Source organism: Chaetodon auriga, chromosome 18 (genome assembly GCF_051107435.1).
Source record: "Chaetodon auriga isolate fChaAug3 chromosome 18, fChaAug3.hap1, whole genome shotgun sequence".
Lineage (NCBI taxonomy): Eukaryota > Metazoa > Chordata > Actinopteri > Chaetodontiformes > Chaetodontidae > Chaetodon > Chaetodon auriga.
This window is the reverse complement of record NC_135091.1, coordinates 4,193,837-4,203,495: the sequence shown is the minus strand read 5'-3', so window position 1 is coordinate 4,203,495 and position 9,659 is coordinate 4,193,837. Positions and strand designations below refer to the sequence as shown.

The 9,659-nt window shown below is 44.6% G+C and overlaps 2 protein-coding genes across 4 annotated transcripts in view; one reads left to right on the top strand and one right to left on the bottom strand.

The window, feature by feature from the left end:
- The first annotated feature begins 36 nt into the window (after positions 1-36).
- Positions 37-4,657, top strand: tmem242 (transmembrane protein 242). The gene is made up of 5 exons (XM_076756946.1): positions 37-155; positions 762-861; positions 1,783-1,883; positions 3,639-3,776; positions 4,295-4,657. The coding sequence occupies exons 2-5, from the start codon at positions 777-779 to the stop codon at positions 4,406-4,408; spliced, it is 438 nt and encodes a 145-aa protein (XP_076613061.1). The 5' UTR covers positions 37-155; positions 762-776; the 3' UTR covers positions 4,409-4,657.
- A 1,243-nt stretch (positions 4,658-5,900) lies between these two features.
- Positions 5,901-9,659, bottom strand: part of arid1b (AT-rich interactive domain 1B) — a 40,862-nt gene continuing 37,103 nt past the window's right edge. For all 3 annotated transcript variants that reach the window (XM_076756942.1, XM_076756943.1, XM_076756944.1), the window contains 2 exons: positions 8,683-9,397; positions 5,901-8,039 (listed from right to left, as the gene is read on the bottom strand). In XM_076756942.1, the coding sequence (XP_076613057.1) occupies positions 6,997-8,039; positions 8,683-9,397 (1,758 nt within the window). In that variant the 3' untranslated portion in view covers positions 5,901-6,996. The remainder of the gene's footprint in view (positions 8,040-8,682; positions 9,398-9,659) is intronic.

The following is a 9,659-nucleotide window of genomic DNA, read 5'->3' as shown; positions in this document are numbered from 1 at the left end:
GACAGGATCGGGACACAGCAGCGGCTCTGGAGGATCAGAGGGTCTGTGTCTGTGGGGAAGAGGAGGAGGAAGAGGAGGAGGACGTGAAGAGCATCCTGATCCTCCGCAGAGCTGCTGGAGCTCCGAGACCCAGGCTTCACAGATCCTCTACTGAGGTGAGGATCCACTCTGCTGGGAAAAACGAAACCACAGTGAACCATGATCAGTAGTGAAATGTAACTATATACATGTACAGACTTGAAGTACTTGTACTTAACTTGACTCTGTTCTTTTCATGCCACTGATTATTTCTACTACACTGCTGTTCTGAGGAAAATATTGTACTCTTTACTTCACTACATTTCTAAGACATATTTAGTTACTTGTAACTTGTAAACATATGGCGATCTTATGAAACATGACTAACAAATGAATAAGTGTATATAGATAATCTGATATAATTGCAAATTCGAATAGTTTTCAGGATAGAGAGTGAGACCTCTTCATGTTCTCCTCCAGAGAGCCATAATCTTTGTATAATAGACGATCTTTGCTCCAGGATTCCGTCTCTGACTCTCTCCGCCATCTCCGTAATAAAATTAATAGATACTTGACTTAAATTTGTAAAATAAATGCAGACAATGTCTTCTGCATAGAACAAATTATAGATAGAGTTATGTTTTGTGGATCCTAATTTTCTACTGTTCTAAATTAAGATTTGATTAAAACACAGCGTTGTAACGTTCCTATCGTTGTCGTTTCTGTCCGGCGACTTGACGCAGGCGGACTGAAGCAACATGACAGCGGCTCGTGAAAACACGGCAGTCAGTGTGGGAGAAGGAGCACAAAGTGATGAGGAGCTCAAACTGCAGATGTTAAAAGGCAAGTTAGCAGTTAGCTTGTAGTTTATATTCACTGTTACTGTTAGCAGACTTTGCTGTTTGTCGTGATTTACTCGTGTTTTTCTATCCGAGGTCACAGCAATGTCGACCTGTCTTCTCTCTCTTCCCTTTTACGTACCAAACTCCACTTAAAAATCAGGCATTTTTATACTTCTTGACTTCTTCAGAAACCCGAACACCCTGAAAATACGAAATATGACTGCTGCTGAATTTGTAGTTTTATCGTGCACGGGGGTGTTCTTTTTCCTGACGTGCAATGAAAGCGTGACGCCAGACTCCATTCAAAAATTCTACATTTAAAGGTTTCTGTGGTTATCCTGAATTCCGCCTAAGAAATTAATTATGATAACTGTTGTGTCTGAAACGTTAAGTCTTTCTGAGCAATTCGGCTGAATAAAATCAATAAAAAGCCCATATTTGTTGTTGTTGCTTTGTACTTAATGAAGCCCTCTTCCGCTGAAATACGTTGTGATGGTTTTCAGCTTTGTGACGATGCATTTTCCAGCTGATCAAAGAAGCCGTTTAAACAGTTTATCTAGCTGAAGATGGAGAATTTTGTCAACCCATAATGAACACTATATCCTTCAGTTTACATTCAAAATCAACACATTTGGAGATACGTGGTTTTCACTGGACAGGGGAAGAAAAACTGTAATCTGAAAAAGTAACTAGTACCTAAAGCTCTCAGACAAATGTGGAGTAAAAATACAGATTTGGATAAAATGGAAGTACTCCAGTACACTCCACCACTGGTCACAATACTTCACACTGGTTTTTTCCATTCAAAAACACTTTCACAAAAAGCGTGTTTTTACTGCCAGTCATGTCGCTTTTCGGACATAAACAGTTTTCCTTTAACTGAAACCGTTTCTCAGCGTCTCACCTGACTTCCTGTGTGCAGGTGCAGCGTTTCTGACCACGGTGGCATCTGCAGGGATGATCGCAGGATTCGGCTCCACGTTGGCGCTTGCCAAGAAAAAAAGCCCAGAGTGGTTTAATAAGGTACACCGGCAAATATTCCTACATGTCTACTGTGCACAGACGTGTTTATGGTGTTCCTCATCTAATCAACAGGCTACAAGTTATTGATCTGTTTTAGATATCAGACTGCAGCTTTGGATATTTGTCATCAACTTTGACTTTTTCTATTGGCTGGTTTTTGTTTGTGTAGATGTCTGTGGCTTCCTGTTGAGCTGTAATGCTCCTTTCAGTTGTAAAAATACATTTTTGCACAAGAGACATTACGGAATGAACTTTAATGCAATAAAACAGCTTTGTTGCACCAAACAGTTCAACAAAGAACCAAAATCCTTCCCGTGGCCATTAGCAGGCGTCAGGACTGCAGCTAACGACTGTGTTCATTGTTTGAGCATAAAATGTCAGAAAACGGTGAAAAACAGCAGGAAGTCAGTTCCTGCGTCCCGGCTGCTGGTTTGTGACACTCAGCTCATGAAGGAAATTAAGATAAAACAGACTCAGATCGATGCAGTTAATGTCAGAAAACACTCTCCTCCCTCTCAGCGTCGTAACTCACCGTGCGTCTTTAGACTCTGTGTGATTTACACTTTGACGTTATCTCCCATGTCCACATGCTCCGTACAGCCGCACTGAACACAAACACGGGGCTCAAGTTGTGTTTCTGTTTACGCAGGTAACTCAATTTTGTCTGATTCGAGAAACGGCAGGCAGAAAGTTTTGGTATTATGTTTGAAAAGTGACGTAAACACATATAAAAGCAGCTGCTGATTGATTTTTTGTATTGAATAATCTCTGATAGATTGAACAGGTGGCACATGTTGGCGGCTCTTTAGCTGTACAGTTTTTCCTCGTGTGTGTGAGAAGCCGGCCGTGCTGTTATTGACGCTGACATGTGATTTAGTTCGTCTTGTTTTTCTCAGATTTCTGACCTTCACGGTTTGCAGTGGTGACAGAGATTAAACTCTCTGACTGAACTGAACTGAAGCTGAGACACATCTGCTGTCCCTCCTGACCAGATGCGATGAAAACGTCTCGACACATTCCTGAAAATAGCCCTCAGAACAAACTCTGCATGAAATTTCGGTATTTCTCGACACGGCCTGTGAACGCGTCCTGTCAGCTGGAGCTGCGTGATTATTGGCTGCTCACAGGATCTGATTAAACATGACGCACATGGACGTTTGTGTCTGAGATAAACTCGGCGTTCGGGCACAATCGAGTGCTTGTTCCCGGACTCCGTTTCTGTCACAGACTCGTCTTTGTCGTCTCACCCTCGGCCCCAGAGGGCCCAGATAAAAGTAAAAGCTGTCAAATTAGATTAAGCGCGGGGCTTCGTGTGGTGGAGAGGAGTCAGAGGGGAACCTTTCTGTCCTTTCGTGTGAAACTACAATATAACTTCATGGGGAATGAAAATGTGTAATCTGGCTTTTCCCACAATTAAGAAGTCGTCCTGAAATGACGAGTTGATTGACAAAGAAATAGATTTTATACAGTATGTGGCCAAAAGTATGTGGACAGCCTTGTTCTCCTGCTGCAGGGTCAACATCTGGAGGAAAGACTAAAGCCAGCTGAGGAAGCTGTTCATGAACGCCATGTCTCAGTCACACACAGATGTCCACATACTTTTGGCCATGACTGTATCATTGTTATGTCTTGGCTTTAATGTCATGCTGCGTTTTCGCCTTTCAAAAAAACAATTTTTCATTTATCTGCTCATTTATTCCGTGCTGCCTTCATGTTGTCTCACTGTCTCTGGTCTCTACTCTGGTTCCCCTGCAGGGCGTCGTAGGCACAGCAGCGGCCCCAGAGAGCGGGGCCTCTCTGGCCCTCAGAGCACTGGGTTGGGGCTCCCTGTTCGCCTGCTGTGGAGTCGGTCTGCTCAGTTTCACTGTGTGGAAAGTCCTCGGTGTTCACAGCGTACGTACCAGCCGCTGAGGACACACTGAAGTTTTTCTGTTTGACACTCGGGCCACTGATAACAACAGACACTTCGTCAACGAAGTGAAAATGTTCTCGGGAACGTAAAGTTGTAAAATTTCAAAAATTAAGTTGTAAATTTTAGACAATAAATTGAAATGATTCAAGAAAAAAATAAATATTGTGAGGGGGAAAAAATGCTAAAATTTCTGCAACAAAATTAAAAAAAAAAAAAAAAAAAGTCAATTTCTACAGTAGTCAAAACTGAAAAATTGCTGGAATATTGTTGAAATATTAAAAAAAAAAACACTTTCAAGGACAAAGTTGAGATTAAAGTGAAATATTATTTGATATTATAATTAAAACATTTCCAAAAATCAAGTTGTAAAATGTCTAAGATAAAGTTGAAATATTTAAAGAACAAATTTCTCAAATAATGTTGAAATACTTCGAGAAAATAAGTGAAATTTCTGGAGAGCTCTCTGTTACCAGGTTTCTCTCTTGCTTTCCTCTTTCAGCTGTCGGAGTTCAGACAGAAGATGCAGTCCTTCTTCCCGTCCATCCCAAAGTCCACCGGGTCCTCAGCTGGATCTGAACCTGTGGACTGGGACTCTGTCTTCAAGTCAAAGTAACCTGCTGCTGCTGCTGCTGGAGGACCAATCAAACGAGAGGACACAGAGACTGAACATAACTGCTGAAGAGTTACTCAGCAGAGACTGGAGAACTCTCTGGACCAGTTTGGTCCAAGTCTGGTACCCAGACCTCCGCCCCCCCCCCCCCCCCCCTTAAAAAATATTTATAAAGATGTGTGTTTGAGTGTGTGCGTCATTTGAACAACAAACATTCGTTTCTCTGAATATGAACTTGTGATTTGACCGTCAGTGTGTTGGTTTGTCTTTATTTTCCGTGGAAGAAGAGAAGCAGGAGGAGGAGGAGGAGGAGGAGCGGGAACAGGGTGGTTTTAAGAAGAACTCCACTGAAAACATGTTACATTCTGGAAAGCTGACTGGTTGTAACGTACTTGGTTCACAAAGGTCAGAGGTCGATGTTCGACAGCTTGTTCTTGATGCTCTTTGACTGCACTTTTTCAATTTCTGAAGCAGCTTCAGCTAACAGCAGAAAATACTATGTTAGCATGTTAGCATTCTAAAGTTAGCTTAAAATGGGTTTGAAAATAAGTCAGAAAGTTGGACCTAAGTCCAGCAAACACAGACTGAGGGTAACAGAAATGTCTCTGCTGCTGCGTTCAGACTGTAAATAAAAGCGTGGTGGTTGTTGACGCGTCGCGTCTGAATTGAAGGTTTTAGCTCCGACGCTTCAAGTCGTCCGTCGTCGTCTCGTAAATATAAACTCTTGCCGTGCTCTTATTTTGGTATCTCATCTCTGCCCTCTGTGGTGCTTTCAGGGACGTTCCAAATTTTGAGGACTTAAAATCGGCTGGTGAAAAACCGCGTTCGAGCTGTTGTCAAAAAGGCATTCTGGGAAATTCAGAGGCGACGTTGAAGATCACAGACTGACGATGGACCTGTGGACACAAACAGGAGTTGAGGGACAAAATAATCAGAGAAACGTTTCCTTTTTTCATCATGAACGCTGCCGCAGTAGTTAATGCTGTTAAAGTTGACGCACGTTTTTTTTTTTTTATAACTAACTGTAAAACACGAGCGTTATTTATTCAAACACGACATTTTGTCGTATATTAGGACTTTTTCCTCACTGACAGACTTTGTCTTTATTTTAAATATCTTTTGTAAAATTACAACTTAATTCTCATATCACGACTTCTTTCTCACAATATTCAAAACAACTATTAATGGTGTCATAATCTTTAAATATAATCGTAGTCATCAAAATCCACTTAAGTTTGGCTTTATTTTAAAAAATTAGTAATTACAAAAATTATTTTGTTAGATCTTATTCTTCTAACATTAACTTTAGACTTTATCTTTGTCCTGCAGCTTTGACTTAACATTACCGTATCTATCTAACGATTTTGTTTTTCTCATGACCATCAAATCCTCAGGGGATCAACTGTGGCTGCAGACTTTCAGTTTCTGTTCTAGATTTAATCAAAAATGTTAAGTTTCTCAGTTTTTCTGCCCACAAACCAGCCCAGAGCTGCGGTCACAGTGCTCAACCAGAGTTCATGTACGTTTATTCTTGTTGTGGAACATATAAAGATCTCATCCTGAAGAAACGTCTGTCAAATCAAACAGGAGACGCTCTGGATGTAGAGATTTTCTTTTTTTTCTCTCTTTACATTTGTTATAACTGTTTTTGAAGTTGTGTCAGTTAGCAACATGATGAGTACAGTCCCGCCCCCCGACCTCCTGTACATACAGTCTCTCAAATCAAACACACCCTCCCAGAGCCGACCCCCAGAACATCCTGAAACTGTGGATTTTTCCTTAAATACAGAAACAAGTCTTCACCTGCTGGGAAGAGAAACTAAACGTTCAGGTGAGCAGAGTTGTGATTATTAATGATGATAATTCATCAGCAGCTACCGTCACCGAGTCAAATGTACATCGTCTATTCACAGGAGGATGATGGCGTTGGAGGGAAATTTGGATTTGATTGGTGGAGGACACATACAAAGTTCTTAAAAAACAGAAAGTGACGCTTGATACTGTTGTGGTTCGGCAAAATACTGATGGTCAAACTGCAGATGATCAAATTATTCACATTTAAAGTAAAAAAAACGCCCAAAACAAACCTATTGCACCAAAACAAAGTACATGACTGAACATCAGTGTTTCCTCTGTCATACCACATGAGAAAAGAGAGGCCTATCTACAACATATCACTATTTAAATAAATCTGACCCCGCCTCCAAAATCTAACTAACCCCGCCCCCAAAAAACAGCCCCGCAAACAGAAAGAAACGACCACGTCTGATTAAAAACATCAAAGAGAGCCAGAACCCGAGCGTTCTCCACCATCACACTTTGGTTAAAACAAAAACAAAACAACAAACTGACAAAAGAATAAAAAAATTAAAAATACAAGTATTAAATATTTTTGTATTAAAATTACTTAAAAATCCCAAATAAACATTTTGCGGATGGAGCCGAGGAGCTATATATATTCTATATATATTCATTTGTATGTAAAAACATTTGTGTTCTGTTCTTTAAATAAAAATATAATAGGAGCCAGTTCGTCACATGGTCGGAGCTGCTTCTAGCGCCACTGAGCGTGCTCCGTGGCGGTGTTCGTGTCACGAGCGGCCAATTTTAAAAAGTACTTCACACATGATGGCAGCCACTGAGGAGTTGAGGGCGGCCGACAGCGAGATGTCCAGCAGCCGGCTCTCGTACAGAACAAACTCCGTCCGGTTCTCCTCCACCCTCGCCATGGCCAGCAGCGCCTTGGCGGCACGGCACATCATGTTAACGCTGGGCGGCTCCGGTGTGGCAGCAGAGTGCAGCATGCTGTGCGAGCTTTGTTGGTACTGAGCCATGGTCACGCTGTCCTCCAGGAAGCCGATCAGAGTTCCCACGCTGCCCTTCTGCAGGGTGATGGTGCGCGCTGCCGTGGGGTCGCCCTGCGCCAGGTTGGACAGGACGGCCACCGCCATCTCCCGGCACACCTGGCTCTTCCTCTCACCCACGAGACGCACCAGCGTGGCGTAGAGCTTCTGCTGGCGGCTGAAGGGCGGCGTGGCGAGCAGCAGGTCCACGTTGCAGTCCTGGATGCTCAGCTTGCACAGACATTCCAGCACCAGTCTCTGAGGGGTGAGCGAGGAGAAGCCTCCCGCCGAGGAGAAGGGGTCCTGGGCCTCCGCAGACGGGCAGACCATCCAGTGCAGCAGCCCGTCCAGTATGGGCAGGCAGATGCTCTCGGGGTACAGCGACAGGTCCAGCTGGCCCGACATGTTGGCCAGCGTCACCAGTGTGTTCTCCCTGAGCGCTGCCAGGCAGTCCCACCACCACTCGTCCCGGCTACAGGCCAGGCCCTGCTCCTCCTCCCGCTGGTAGGAGGGCGGTGTCCGTTTCCTGCGAGGGTGGTGGTGGTGCAGCAGCACAAGCCGTCCCAGGATCAGCACCAGGCCAGGGTGCCGGGACATGTCGTTGTCATTGCCGGGGACGAAAGACAGGCCGCGCACAATGTTGGAGATGCAGACGCAGCGTTTGGCCAGAGAGTCCTGCCAGGATTCGGCCGTGGAGAGCGGAGCCTCGTCCCAGCAGCGAGGCTCGTCCTCCATCGGGCTGATGGGACTCTGAACCAGGGACGTCTGACCTCTGACCTCTGACAGGGAGCCTTGAGAGGAGACACAGTGTTGTTGTTTTATATTTTTACCATTAAAGGTACAGTTCACCTGTCTGAACAGGTACTGATGTTGATAAACTGGCATCAAGCTGTTCAGACTAAATCCTTGTCAAACAGGAAGGGAACCACCTAGTGGCGAAAAACCAGCACTACAACACATCAACAATACATGCACAGCTACACAGAAACAACTTTTTATTCCACTCACTCTTCTTCCTTGTCAAAACCTGGAACCTACATCACCCACCATACATCATCTACTTGCAGCTAATGTAGCCTGTAGCCTGCAGCAGAGACGAGGAGCAGCTACAGAGGACTGGTAAGCTCACCTGTTCCTAACTCCACAGTTACAACAGATTTGAGTTTCAAACTTGTGATGTTCAACAAAGGCTGACTCAAGTGACCTCACTCATGGACAATTATCATACAGGTCGCTCTGGAGATGAAACTCTGGAAACATGCTGATGTTCCCCATTAAAGACATATGCCAATGTAATTCCAATCATCTTTCATACAATGATTTAAATTTATGAAAGATTATTAATTACTTTTCAAAATGTGTTTTTAATGTCTGACCTGGAACAACACATGAACATTATTTTGCCTTCTGAGTGACCTTTGTTAAGGTCTTTACCTTCTGGTGTTTCAGCTGGTATCTCTTCGTCGGCTGGTTGGTTCTTCTCCGTGCCTACCTCTGCCTCCTCCTTACCCTCCTCCTGCCTGCCATCTCCTTCCCCTCTCTCCTGACTCCTCCCTCCATCTCCTCCCCCTCTCTTCTCCCTCTCTGCTGAGAGGTTTCTGGGGGTGGAGTCTCCTGTCTGGATGTGAGTGGTGGAGTCTCCTCCTCCGGCCTTCCAGTGCAGGAGGCCGCTGATGAAGCCGTTGGGTCGGCTGAGCTCTGCCCAGCGCTCCTCCACTTCCTCCCATTCCTCCCCCGTCTCCTCCACCTTGATTGGCAGCTTGTCATACTTGCTGGCCTGTTGGGGGCGGGGCTCTACCCGCTCCGGGTGCTCGTCTTTCACCTCCACCTCCTCTTTGACAACAGATTCACTGTCTTTCACCTCCTCCTCTGTGTCCATGGTGGGTGCAGCAGTAGGTGGCGGTGACATTGTCTCCGTCTCATCCGCTGACGTCCTCAGTATCCTCTGCTCCTCAGCTGATTGGCTGTTAGATTCGGAGATGGCAGGTGGCGACTCCTTCGGCACTTCCTCCTTCTTGGGGGGGTCAAGTGTGGGTCCCAGCAGAGTCCTCTGGCCCTCGGTTCCAACCTCGTACTCCTCCAGGATGCCAAAGATCTGGATGAGGCAGCGGCGGTAATACTCCACGATTAGCTCCAGGAAACCAGGCAGCTGCAGGAGAACAGGAGGAGGTCAGCTGATCATTTATTATTAACAAAGATTCAATATTTATGCCAGTTCTTCTTCTGCAGTATCCAGACAACCAAAAAAAAACTCTTAACGTGATTTAACTCAAGGCTGTTATTTTGAAACAGGCTTATGTCAGAGACAGGCTTTTGTTTCTCCTCTTTTTTCAGGTCCTCCCTGTTTTCTGACCTGTTCCTGTTTTAATTTGCTGTTGCTACAAACTCAACACTGTGTGTGTGTGTGTGTG

What these genes read in the sequence shown, in the direction of transcription:
- tmem242 (XM_076756946.1), top strand. Translation starts at nt 777, where the DNA reads ATGACAGCGGCTCGTGAAAACACGGCAGTCAGTGTGGGAGAAGGAGCA. An exon ending in CAAACTGCAGATGTTAAAAG is followed by an intron (nt 862 to 1,782) that starts GCAAGTTAGCAG and finishes TCCTGTGTGCAG; the next exon opens with GTGCAGCGTTTCTGACCACG. An exon ending in GCCCAGAGTGGTTTAATAAG is followed by an intron (nt 1,884 to 3,638) that starts GTACACCGGCAA and finishes GTTCCCCTGCAG; the next exon opens with GGCGTCGTAGGCACAGCAGC.